The 14,185-nt window shown below is 38.8% G+C and overlaps 1 protein-coding gene across 2 annotated transcripts in view; it reads left to right on the forward strand.

Annotated features, from left to right (window-relative positions):
• The window catches only part of xdh (xanthine dehydrogenase), a 333,897-nt gene that overhangs the window by 283,398 nt on the left and 36,314 nt on the right, over nucleotides 1–14,185 (forward strand). For both annotated transcript variants that reach the window (XM_064308058.1, XM_064308050.1), the window contains 5 exons: nucleotides 1,437–1,518; nucleotides 2,023–2,118; nucleotides 9,810–9,938; nucleotides 12,493–12,567; nucleotides 13,052–13,104. In XM_064308058.1, coding sequence (XP_064164128.1) covers nucleotides 1,437–1,518; nucleotides 2,023–2,118; nucleotides 9,810–9,938; nucleotides 12,493–12,567; nucleotides 13,052–13,104 — 435 coding nt within the window. The remainder of the gene's footprint in view (nucleotides 1–1,436; nucleotides 1,519–2,022; nucleotides 2,119–9,809; nucleotides 9,939–12,492; nucleotides 12,568–13,051; nucleotides 13,105–14,185) is intronic.

A 14,185-nucleotide genomic window follows, 5' to 3' on the forward strand; every position in this document is an offset into this window, starting at 1 on the left:
AAATCAAAGACGTGAGGACGATGAGCTTCCCGATGCTATTTCTGACAGTTTGTGCAAAAAATTCTACAGTTGTGTAAACCAACTGTTTCATCAGCTGTCTGTGTGGCTGGCCTCAGACGATCCTGCAGGTGAAAAAGTCAGATGTGGTGGTCCTGGGCTGGTGTGGTTACATGTGGTCTGCAGTTGTGAGGCCTGTTGGATGAACTTCCAAAATCTCTGAAACAAAGCTGGAGAAGCAGCTTATGGTAGAGAAATGAACACCCATTACTCTGACAATAGTTCTACAGGACATTCCTGTAGTCAGCATGCCAATTGCACAATCTCTTAACTCAGGAGGCATCTGTGACATGGTGTTGAACAACAAAAAACTCAACATTTTAGGATGGCCTTTTATTGACCCCATCATAAGGAACACCTGTGTAGTGATCATGGCTTTTAATCAGCATCTTGATATGCCACACCTGTGCATGAGATGGATTATCTTGACAAAGGAGAAATGCTAGCTAACAGTGATATAAACAAATTTGTGGGCAAAATTTGATAGACATAAGATCTTTGTGCACATAGAACAAATCTTTGAGGTATTATTTAAACGCATTAAAAATGGCTGCAAAAATAAAAGTGTTGCGTTTATATTTTTCTTCAGTGTAGTTTAAAAGAGGGGCAGGGGCATTCACACTCACTCTGACACACACACACACACAACACACACAGATTTACACCTCAAATGGTAACCCCCCAGTTCCTGCTCTGTGTTATCTTCAGGCTATGCTGGCCGAGCACTTCCTATGCCTGAGAACGGCCAAATGATGAATTACATGTCTGACAATACAATTATTTATTATATTCATTTAGTAATCAAATGTATATATATATATTTTTTTATTTCATACTTTTGCCTTCCTAAACAAAATTGTAGTTATTTGTCAATTAAGGTTTAGGTCTGAATGTAGTTGCCTACCAACTCACAGTCATCTGATAATGTCCTTAAATTCGGAATCAAATAAATAATTATTTTCTGTCATCTTTTCAACCCAAGTCTGTGCATTTCTGTTGCCTTTTCTGTTACCTTTCTAAAGGTATAATACCAAAGCTCTTTCTGTTCCTGCTATGACATCACCCATCACAGAAGTAATTTTCTGCCGTGACATCGGGTGTTTCCACCCGAAGTGATCAATTTGCTAAATTTTAAGCCGTACTAATTTCATCTTAATTTAATGAGGAACCTCTAAACTAAAGAAAATTGGCCCAATATCTTTGGGGGATGCTATTATGTTTTTAATATTGTAATATAAAATAATATTTAGATTATTTTAATATTTTTCTTTAAGCAACAAAATAGAAACATACAAACTTGCCATGGGATCCCTTTTCCCACGTATGTAAATGGACTCAAGCATTATGTGAGAGTGTTAACTGATTTGTTGCATTTGCAGACAGAACCGCTGGAAGAAGCGAGGAATTAGCATCATTCCCACCAAGTTTGGGATTGCCTTCACAGCTCTGTTCCTCAATCAGGTTTGCATTCTGAATGCCGTAATCCAGCAGGAGTTTCGTCTTGTTTTGTAATGTGCAAAGTAGTGTGAATCCAATGAGTCTTTGGTAGCTAGCTGATAATTTATTATCATAAACAGAATAATAGATTCTATACGTGCGAAAGTGTTTTTTAGCTATATTTTTGTGTATTTTAGTTTGCTTGACTGTGAGGGCATACACTGATCACTGCATATTTCAGGGCATTAATGGTACTTGAAATGGGTCACTGATTACATATCTGTGCTCTTAACTGTATGGTTCGCTGTACACACTGAAGACACATGTTCAGAGACACTACAGTTCAGCAATGTTCTTCTGTCCTAAATTTGTTGTAGGTTGGTCTTTGTGATCCGTATGAGCATTAAAGTGTTATTGAATGTGAGTTTACAGAGAAGTCTTTGTATGTGTGTGCGTGTGCGCATTTGACTCTGTCTATTGTTTGACTAAGATCTTGTGCACATGGTATTATTATTGTATATTGTACAGGCAGGGGCTCTGGTCCACGTGTACACAGATGGGTCCGTTCTGCTCACTCATGGTGGAACCGAAATGGGACAGGGACTGCACACCAAAATGGTCCAGGTTGGAATTTGGTTGACACTCATTTATTGAGTGAACATAATTTCCTCTCAAAAATAGCCCACAGACTGTGCTTATCATTGAGACAGCTGATCTTGCATCTGAGATTTTGTTCTTTTATCACCACTTTGGACCTTTTAAAGACCATCCCTTGGATGAAATTCAACTTGGGAGAAATGTTTGGAAGGGCAAAGAAAGCTTTGTGACTCAATTGGTCTTGTATGCATGATGCAATTCAGCCATGCATTCCCCAAGGTGTAAGCTCCTAATATGTGAGCTGACACGAGCTTGAGATGCATGTCTCACACTCAGCCATTTCACAGGGGAAGCAAAAATGTTACAGAATTATTCGGTTTTAATTGAATTAATACCGGAATCACATTCCTAAAGATTGGATTTACCAATCACCTAAATTTCAAAATTCAAATTTGAAATTCTAATTGTTGTGTGAATATGTGAAATCTTGTTAAATATTAGGATTAGTTAGTCCAATAGATGTAAGAAATATTTTCTACTTTAAATTTGGAGTCCCAAACAAAATGTTTGCATGTTCAAATTGATATGGTTTTAAAGATGGAGATCATACTTTATCGCTTGCAATATAATACAGGTGCTCTATTGTTATGAAATATTTTTGTTTAATGACAGAAACAGCCATTTTTATTCTTTGTTGTCCATCATGAATCTTTTTTTCTTCTTCTGTGGTATACATCTCTATTCACTGGTCAGTGTGACATGACATAGTTGTTTTGGTTTTGTGCTGCTTCCTGAAACAGTCTTGGACTAGTTTTGTACATTTTGCACTTCAGTATATATGGCACATTGGACTTCCACATGTTGGTTACCTTATTATTTATTTTTCAATTACAGTATTGTGGTGTGTTGTCATCATTACACCGATAAGCTAGACTAACAACATTATTTGTTGGTGGAGTCATAATGCCAAGGCCAGAAAAGCTACATTGCTAATGTTTATCATTGCCAGTTAACCGGACAAAATTTTTTATTGTATGATTTTTATTATGGGTGGTTGCACAGTATATCTAATCGAACTCTTAAATATAAGCTGATGTAGGTACTGTTTTATATCCCTCAATGTATTTAAGACTCAAACAAGTCAGTATTCAAAAATGGTTTGCCTCATTCAGTTACCAAATGTTGTTAAACTGTCAGATGATAGATATGGGGAGAGTATTGGGACATTCCACCAGTCTGCCATTAGTCCTTGAAGATTCAGATGCAAATTAGTTTGGGGCATACAGCAGGGAGCGATTTTCCTCCAAACATTTATGTGCAAGGTATTGTGGGATAGCTACCAGGCACCTGTTGATGAGTGCTATCAAAGTTTTATAAGTATAATAATTTCATAAAATAATTCCTGGTTTGAGGATGTATTTTATGATGGTATAGAAATAAATTCTCGACAAAATCTTTTAAGCAAGTTCTCAAAACTGTGTTCTATATATTCAATATTCAAACAGTTGTAGCGCCCAACCCCTGTTCTGTGTCTATAAACACCGTGGAAGGGAATAGACTAGGAGGGTGGGGCTATGGGTTTGTGTACAGAAACGGTTTCCTATGGCTCTGAAATAACTCAACTTATTATTAGTTTAACTGAAATGACTAAACCAGACAGCGTCTCTATATGAAAAGATATTGTGTTGATTTAAATGTGTTGTCTTCAGTTAAGCAACCAAAGGCACAATACAAATATTATCTGGAGGAACTAGAAAACTAAAATATTATCTGTATGAAATAAAACACAAAAACCACCCAGGGACTTTTAGAAAAAAAGGAAAAGAAAAAACAATAATAGAAATTAACAGAACACTGTTTTATAATCCACTTGAACACTTAAAGTCCACTCAAATAATTCCCAACTCGCAATGGTCTCCATTCACCTTCACTAGGGTACTTGCTTTTTCTTAAATTGCAATATATACAAATGTATAAATATATATTGTGTATATATATATATATATATATATATATATATATATATATATACTATCTCTAATGCTTAGATCCTAAAATATATGTGCTATCTCTATAAAGCAATTTATACCTTGCTCAAAAATTTAACTGCCTGACAGCAAATAATTAAGATAGCAAATATCAGTATAATTCACACTATAGCAATGTGGGCCCACATACACACAAGCAGATACACTCACACGAAAACAACAAACCGGTGCAGGCCTGAACGATGCGTTGTGGCCGAGAACAGAAATGCCCCTTCACTCAGACTGAGCAGCAAAAATAAAAAGCGTCCAATTTACGGTTCCACGGTCTTGGTTAATGCAGATACAGCAGGGACTGGTAGTGCCACTAAATGACCTCACCGGAGACAGCACAACTGGAGTTCTTCATCAGAGGACTCACCCAGCTTTTCCGGTCGCAGGGGGTCTATCTGACGTTGGTACTGGAGTTCAGTTCCCCGCACACCGCCTCCAATTTATACGAAGTCGGTGCGTTACTCAGTTCAGATTACATGCAGGTAGCACTCACGGGTAACCAGCTAGATTACTAGGAAATGCAAAGCAATCTCAGAATTCGCTAGCGCTCCCTACAATAGCCTACTGGATACAACGTGAATAGAACCCAATTGGCTCTTAAACTTAAACAAAATACTTCCCTATATTAACGTAGGCCTACCTGTCTAACAAAATAATTAGTTAGAACTAATGAGGTAGTAACTTCTCACACACGGTTTTCATACACTCCAGCACGTTTTCAACGTACAAAAATGCCAAGTTACTCACACATACGAGACATACACCGTCAATAACTCATTCATTCAGACTGCCAAAATCCAGGCCTGCCATTAAAAGTATTAATATCAAAATGACGCCAAGTTACGGTACTACAAACAATATAGGCTATCTTGCCTCATCAAAATTTAATAACATGTATTGCAAAGCAATGCTACCCAATATTTCCTCAATTCTTTCAAGTCACTTGGCCCTGTGTGTATATAAGCGTGCAGTACATGGACAGGCCAAACATATGTGTGGATGGCTTTCTCACAGTCAAGATTGATTGAATAGGCATCTATATGTCCAATTTGTATTGGTATGTATGTATTTTGGTGCCCAGCCTTTCTGTTGCGTGAATGATTGTATGTTTCTTGGTATAAATGTCTGTTCGTAAATGTGAATGTAACATGCTGCGAGGGAAATGTCCCCATGGGGATAAAGAAGTTCTCTATGTATGTATGTAGGCTACAATATGTATTTTATTTATTGTACGTTGCAAATATACAATCACCTGTACATTTACTCTAATTCAGTTAAGAAACAAGTATGAACATATGTTTTCTGGAGAAATATGCTTCCTGTAGTGACTGACCAGCAGTTTTCTACATGAATTTCAATGTGTTCCATGAGGCAATACGAAATATTTGACACTTTGATCTGACATAAAGTTTGCATGACATTGGAATATGGTAAGATTACAAAACACAGGGCCAAGTGACTTGAAAGAATTGAGGAAATATTGGGTAGCATTGCTTTGGAATACATGTTATTAAATTTCGGTGAGGCAAGATAGCCTATATTGTTTGTAGTACCATAACTTGGCGTCATTTTGATATCAATACTTTTAATGGCAGGCCTGGATTTTGGCAGTCTGAATGAATGAGTTATTGACGGTGTATGTCTCGTATGTGTGAGTAACTTGGAATTTTTGTACGTTGAAAACGTGTTTTTTATGAGATATCATTTCTTTTTGCAAAGCGTTTTATTACGAGAGTGAGAAATGCGAAGTGACCCTGTAAGAAACGGTTGTGGATTATGGCTATCCTTGAGTGAATTTGTACAGTCTAATGAGCGTGTACGTTTAGCAGTTTCGGTTTGCTATATATGTAAAACAGTGGCTGTGACAATTGGTGCGGTGGCGTAATTGTAAACGCACCAGAAAAGGTGAAATATGGCCAGTGTATGTAGGCTACTCACAGATTTGACGGGCATCCAACGAGCCTTGATTGACAAAAGAATCAGCAAGCCCGTAGAATTAGAGCTGCCTAGGTCGCAATTTGTGTACCTTTCTGTCCTGCTCCGTTGTCTGTTATTTCGTGAAGATGCGCTTTTAGTGTTTGTAAGGTTTATAAGGCATTTTGATGGACTTATCTGCAGGTAGGAATCCTCTTTGCTGTTTTGTTAAGCTAGAACCGGAAAAGTTGATAGTGGAGAATAGGAGCAGACGCATATGTCCCAGCAGGCTTTGCATATGAGAAAATGACAACAGTGTGAGATAAATTAGGCGAAATGATGAAACTGCGTAGTTGAAACAATATGTTTTTAGCAGAATGGGCATGTAGGTGAAGGTTGACATGATCACAGACTATAGTGCGAAGTAAATGAAGTGACCATTAGCGAGCTTAGTTTCCTTGTCAAATGGTATATATAACAGTCTGTATTAAATGTTAGTTGTTGAAGTGGAGGGTTAAATAACGTGTGCAATCTATTGCACTAATGTGTTTTTCTCATGTTCAGTGCTAGTAGTTATATTTATGAGTGAATCATGATTTTAAATGTAATGTTTTAATGCGCAGTTGCAGAACGTACATACGTAGTAATTGTTTGTATGTGGCTAGATAGAGAACAGGGCGAGGTAACATGAATGTAGAAACGTGGCGTTTGCTGATAAGGTTTTGTACAGTAGCCAAGTGAAGAAATATAGTTAGTAGAAATGGCACAGTGGTGAACTGGTGTAACTTGTTAATAAAAGGAATACATTTGCCGTCATGAAATGCATATGGGTGGCCGTGAGTGAGTTTTGGTAAAGCAAATATAAGCGTAAGAAAACGTTAGTGTAAAAGAGGAAATGATCTGCCTGAGGGCGAGGCGGGATTCAAGCCTTAAACCGGAGGTTTACCAGTCTGTGACTTTGTTAGTGCAGCACCATGCCATAGCTATGCAATGCGTGAAATATCATTAGCAAACCTGCCGGTGGTTTTAAAGAAGAACACAGGCCAGTAAGCACAGAAGAGCTCCCGTTGAATCCATATGGCTTTGCAATATTGTAGCCGGTTAATAACTGAACGTACAGACGGTACGTCATAATGCATATGGCTTAGCAATATTGTAGCCGGTTAATAACTGAACGATGAACGGCAGGTAGATATGGTGCAAAAGCAATAATTGATAAGTAGTAAACAATTATTAGTGAGGGTCGAAGCAGGTTAAAGGAGTAACATGGTGATTGAACGTGACACTTCCCAGTTGTCTTTAGGCAACAACAAAACAAATGTGCATAATTTTTGTTATTATTCAGTCATTTCAATGTACTTTAAAACATATTTTTCTAAGCCTAAATTTCCCACTATAAAAGTTCACCCGAACCGTCTGGGCGTGGTAATGAGAACTGTCAGTTAGCTACGTTGACAGAGCGTGCCCCGTTACCATAGCTAGCCCCATGATAAGCGCTATTTTTGGGAGACTTTTCACAAGCTAGCTAGCTTAGTAGTATATCAAGTATCGATAGATAGCTAAGATAAGAACGTTGACTTATATCCAATTCAAATTTTTGCTATCTAGCTAGCCAAGTTAAGATAAAAGCACAACTATAACGTCCTCATAAATGCAAACTAGCTAGCTAACGTTATCGATAACATTGCCTTATGAAAGCAAACGACCTAGTTAGCTAACGTTAGCTAGCTAGCTAGCTAAATGAATATAACCAGAAATAATCTAATAGTCCTTAAAAGGCACTCTAATGTAAGTGAACCTAACGTTAGTGAAATATTTGCATTGTCTTACCCGTAAGCCAGCGGCGCGAACTATGGGTCTCGAGTTATCCATGGGTTTACGGGGCGTGGAAAGGGGAGTGGTTACTGTGTTCGTGAGGCACCAAGTTGAGAACTTTCTCAACCGGTTGAAAATAGGACGATAAATTTAAAACGCATATTTGTCCAAAAATACAGAACGGACATATTTAATACTTTACTCATTGTGTTTCTTCAATGTCTCTTGTGCAAATAGCACATAAAACCGAGAAAGTGTGAAGATCACCATGGTACTCCTTTGAAAGGTGTTCCTAGCTGGGTTTGAACGTACGACCCCATGTTCCCAAGACTGTAACCTTGCCCACTAGGCCACAGGCGGACTATCTGTTTAAACTGGAAATGTTTCAGAGTAAAAAGGTATGGGTATTTTGCGTGTGTATGCGTGTTTTTGATTGGGTCGTGTAGGTGAAGATTTGGCTGGTGTCAGTGAAATGTCCAATGGGGAGACATGTTGTTAGTGGGATAGGCGGCAGGAAAAATAAGAATGAGAAGAAGAATGAGAAGAAGAAGAAGAAGAAGAAGGAGAAAACGCAAAATCCCCTTAGTTTGGGGCTTTATTGTGTGGACATGTGAAGTTGTTTATGAATTCTGTCTGTTGAAATGGGGTCAGAATGTACAGAATTTAATGTTTTTAAGGGCTGAGTGTCTGTGGCTGTTGTGGTTATTTCTGTGGGGAACCCTGAAAAGTGCCAAACTCTCGGTGCTGTATAGGTATGGGGCATGCCCCCGCCAAGGCGTAACTTGGCGGGATGGCATACGTTCCATCCCAATACCTTGTGGAGCCATGTGGGTTTCACATGAACTATACAGTTTTAACATTGTATATACGTGAATGCATGACAAGGAGACATGCGCCAGTTTTCTGTGTTACGGACTCGCAACCACAATTCACCACTATGCAGTAGCTCTATCGCTCTCTCTTTTAGTGCAACTTATGTAGTTATTCTAATTAGTTAGAGCCGACTCATAATATTGTAACGGTGGGTCTAGGTAGTTTATTATGACCCGGGCTACACAGTCATATTGCCAGAAATATTTACTCAATCTCATCAAGCGGTACCTCTTTTTGTAATACTGGTTCTGAACTTTAACATGATGGAAAACTGAAAAAATCTCATTTTGAAACATCCAAGGTATGTATTCATTCACATATATATTTAACTAGTTTCAGACACTTTAAAAATAAATTCCCTACTATGACTGATATGTAAAATTACACTGGGATGCACAGTCCTGCCATTTTCGAGGAATAACATTGGTCCATTTAACCGTGCAAATATTTGTATCATATTCTAGAATGCTGAAGTTTTAGTAAAGATAAATATTAAAATATATTACTAATGTTAGGAAGTATTTTTTCCACACAGAGTAGTCATTAGAGGCAGAAACTATGGGAGATTTCAAGACTAGACTCGATACAGTGCTAGATACTATCTAGTTTGTAGGTGAACAGTGAGTAGTACAGTGCCGTGAAAAAGTATTTGCCCCCTTCCTGGTTCCCTTTATTATTGAGTATTTGTCATACTGAATGGTTTCAGATCTTCAGAAAAAATTTGACCCCTCAATATTTCCCCATTAAACTTGATGGCTGGTTGTACCACCTTTATCAGCAATAACTGCAACCAAATTATTCCTATTATTTAATTTCTGATTTTTTCTGTATTTTTTCACAACATTGTAGGTACCATTTAGTGATGGGAAAATGGCAAACATTGTTGGGCTGAATGGCTTGTTCTCATCATTATGATATATTATGTTATGTTACTGTATGCTGTATTCTTGTATGCTGTATGTTATGTTATGTTTACATGAAATCCATGTGTCATTATGTTTTAGGTTTTATTGGTTACAGATGATTCAGTAGTCCAAGTTTGATTTGACATGCTTATATACTGTATGTGCACTGCAGGTGGCAAGTAAGACTCTTGGCATCCCGAGCTCTAAGATTTACATCTCAGAGACCAGCACCAACACAGTGCCCAACACCAGTCCAACTGCAGCGTCCGCCTCCTCTGACCTCAATGGCATGGCTGTTTATGTAAGACACGCCTCACTTTGACCTTTACATTACATTTATTTGGCAGACGCTTTTATCCAAAGCGACAAAAGTGCATTTCATGGTCATGGACAACTACAAAACACAGGTTCAATAAGATACGATACTCATTTCGTACAGCTATTTCTAGCCAAGAACACAGTTCGGTTCACACAGTGAACACTGTTCTGACCTAATTTATGCCAAGCCAAACTAAGGAGAAGAACATTACAGGCATTTGGCAGACGCTCTTATCCAGAGCGACGTACAACAAAGTGTATAACCATTACCAGGAACAAGTGTGTCGAAGACCCTAGAGAGAAGTACCGTTCCAAGTGCAGGGAACAACCGCATAGTTCAACTTGGACCCTGAAGGATAAACTGATTAATACTAACACAAACGATACTTACTAGATAAGACGAGTGCATTAACTAAGTCACCTATGAACAGCTACCAAGTTACAACCCTAAGCTTAAAGTTAATTTAGAGATTACAGGGAGGTAGGGAGGGATGGGGAGAGATGCAGCCTAAAGAGGTGAGTCTTCAGTTGTCACTTGAAGTGGATCAGTGTCTCAGCTGACAATATTAGGACAAATACATGTACCAAAAAGTGCTGGAAGGGGGGGATTTAAAGTGAAATGATTTACAGAGTGGTGGTAGTTAGTCCAGGTATAGTCTGAAGAGATGCGTCTTCAGACCACAGCGGAAGATGGGTAGTGAGGGAAAGGTTTGAAGAGGGACAGGGAGTTCGTTCCACCACTGGGGAGCTAGGGTGGAGAAGCTCTGTGATCCCTTTACTCGGGTGGGAGGGGGTACAAGGAGCCCTGCTGCTGCAGAGCGGAGTGGTCGAGCAGGCGTATAGAATTGAATCATGTCCTGCAAAAAGATAGGGGCCATCCTGTTGGCTGCAGTGTAGGCGAGGGTCAGGACTTTGAACCTGATCCTGGCAGCAACCAGTAGCCAGTGGAGTGACCACAGCAGAAGAGAGATGTGAGAGAATTTGGGAAGGTTGTAGATGAGTTGGGCAGCGGAATTTTGAATCATCTGTAGTGGCTGTATGGCACAAGCTGGCAGGCTTGCAAGGAGTGAGTTGCAGTAATCAAGGCGGGAGGTCACCATAGCCTGGACAAGCAGCTGGGTGGAGTGCGTGGTCAGGTATGGTCGAATCCTTCTGATGTTGTACAGGAGGAATCTGCAGGACAATGATTTTGCCTTGATGTGCTCCTTCAGGTCCAGCTGGTCGTCCAGGACCACCCCCAGGTTCTTTGCAGAGTGAGAGGCAGTCACTGTGGTGCCATCAAACATGATTGAGGGCTCATGCAGTAGGGAGGTCTTATATGGGAAGAACAGCAGCTCAGTTTTGTTGAGGTTGAGCTTCAGGTGGTGGCTGGCCATCCAGGTAGAGATGTCAGCCAGGCAGGAAGATATTTTATCATCAACCTGTGAGGCAGAGGGGGGGAAAGAAAAGAAGAGTTGCATGTCGTCTGCATAACAATGATAGGAGAAGCCATGTGAATTAATAACTAAACTAAGAGATTTGGTGTATATGGAGAACAGCAGAGGACCCAGTACAGATCCCTGTGGTACTCCCGTAACAAGGGGATGAGAAGCAGGGGCAGACTCCATCCAGGAGGAGAGGAGAGGCGTGCGGCTCTTGGAATATATCCCATGCATTTTGAAATATTGCGGGTGGTCTTTTTTTAAATACGAAAAATTCTACACGTCCTGGAGCACCTGTTAAGTAGATGTGATCATGAACACCAATACGTACCAAGATATTTAAATAACAAAACAATCCACCCCCCCCCCCAATGAGCTTACAAGATTTCCATTTTCCATTTAAAAATCAAATCAAACTTTTGAATGCAATCCATTTAAGGTTATCTGCTTATATAAGTACATATATCATATAATGAAATATTAAGTGTTTATAGACAAGTTCATACAGTTTAAAGCATTTTTAATCATGAGAAAACTGGTTTAAGCAGGTGTGTCCAAACCTTTGACTGGTACTGTAAATATTGCTGTACAAATAAAATTCAATTGAAATTAATAGATAGACAGCAGGTGTGATGCACACATATAGCTTCACTCTACTGGTCTGAGTGGAAGGCCCTAGAACGTGGAACTTGGCCCAGTGGCCAAACAATAATATGTCATATCACACAATATTCTAGATATTCATGAAACACACCTCATGTGCATCAACAACTGTATAGTTTCATTATACTAAAGCTGCTACAGTCCTCTCTAGGATTCTGGCAGCTAAGTTGTTTCCCAGCTTCAGATCTATTGGCTGAAACTGAAAAATGACCAGGGTGGAATCAAAACACTGAAAAAATCCAAAAAAAGAAAAATCACTCCTCCAGTTGTGCTCATTGGGGAGGGTGTTTAGTCTACAGTGTGGAGTGCATCTGTTTTCCAGCATGGGTCTGCTCCATACTGTGCAATATATGCATATGGATTTATATAAAAGCTGTTTTCACCTTTTGTTCTCCCCAATTTGGAGTTGTGCCTCATGACGTGTCCTGCAAGATGTCTACTCTGTGCTTTTAGAATGCCTGTCAGATTCTACTACAACGCCTGGAGCCTTACAAGACCAGGAACCCAAAAGGCAGCTGGCAAGACTGGGTCAGTGCTTTGTCTGCTCCACAGTTACCAGTCTTTTTCCAAAAAAAAATTATATATGTAAATTCATGTTCACCAAAAAAACAGAAAATTTAATAAAATCAGTTTTAGCAGTTGTGAATAAGATTTGAAGGTATGTATGTATGTATGTATGCTCATTTAAATGCAAAAGTATTGGAATAGTGATACAATATATTTGTTATTTTGGCTCTGTACACTGGTGCATAGGATTTGAAGTGAAAGGATGAATATGAGGGTACAGAACAGACTGCCAGCTTTAATTTGTGGGTATTTAGATCCATATCAGGTGATCCGTGTAGGAATTACTGCCCTTTTTATGAAAATTAAGATTTTATGGCCTTACAAATTTTAATCCTGTTCCATGGCTTATTGCATACAATTTATAAACAAATCACAGCAGCTGAGGTTACCTGCAACGCAATTATCAGTACAAAAGTTAACCTGGAATTTCTTGCTTCTTTTTCAGGTGAGAGCTGCTTATTTTGACCGGGTGAACTTATCTGCAAATGGTTTTTACAAGTAGGTCAAACTTAGATGACACTCCTGCCAAGCTCCTCTTTTGATAAAATACAGTTCCCTCCAAACGTATGGGAACAATGGATTGAAATTTGTTATTTTGCTATATACTTAAGGTATACGGATTTTGGATAAAAAAAGATCATTATAAGACAACAGTACAGTCTGCTTTTATTTCATGGTATTTGTGTGCATATATGTACCCAAAACAGCTTTTTTTGTATTGAGTCCCCCCATTCTCAGTTGTGCAAAAGTATGTTATGGATTAGTTTTGGTAAATCAAAGGAATAAAGTCTAATATTTGGTTGCATAGCCCTTAAATGTAACAACTGCATCAAGTCTATGACCCATTGACCCACATCACCAATCATTTGGTATCTTCTTGACAATGCCTTTCCAGGCCTTCACTGCAGAAGCTTTTTGTTTTGGAGGGTTTCTGTCTTCAGTCTCCTCTTGAGGAAGTGAAATGCATGCACATTTGGACATTTTTATTAGGGGTCCTACGAAGTAGGAACCCTATTGTTTTCGTTGGTATTATTATTATTAGGGGTCCTACAAAGTAGGAACCCTATTGTTTTTGTTAGTATTATTATGGGTCCTACGAAGTAGGAGCCCTATTGTTTTTGTTAGTATTATTATTAGGGGTCCTACAAAGTAGGAACCCTATTGTTTTTGTTATTATTATTATTATAATTATTCTTTTCCTGGAAATGGTCAAATAACTCAAAAAGTCCTTGACCAAAAATGATAGTTGGAAGTTGGATCATCTCACACACGGGTATGTAGATTGTCCAAAATCCTGAAATCTATGCCGCTTGGACTCATTTCTACTTCGCCTTGTATTGGACATGTTCGTAGGGCCCCACATTGCTGCTTGCAGCTATACTTAGGGGTCCTATGAAGTAGGAACCCTATTGTTTTAGTTAGTATTATTAGGGGTCCTATGAAGTAGGAACCCTATTGTTTTTGTTAGTATTATTATTATTATTATTATTATTCTTTTCCTGGACTTGGTCAAATAACTCTTTTCTCCTTCGCCTAGTATTTACCTGGCTTGGACATGTTCGTAGGGCCCCACATTGCT

This window comes from Anguilla rostrata, chromosome 1 (genome assembly GCF_018555375.3).
Source record: "Anguilla rostrata isolate EN2019 chromosome 1, ASM1855537v3, whole genome shotgun sequence".
NCBI classification, from domain to species: domain Eukaryota; kingdom Metazoa; phylum Chordata; class Actinopteri; order Anguilliformes; family Anguillidae; genus Anguilla; species Anguilla rostrata.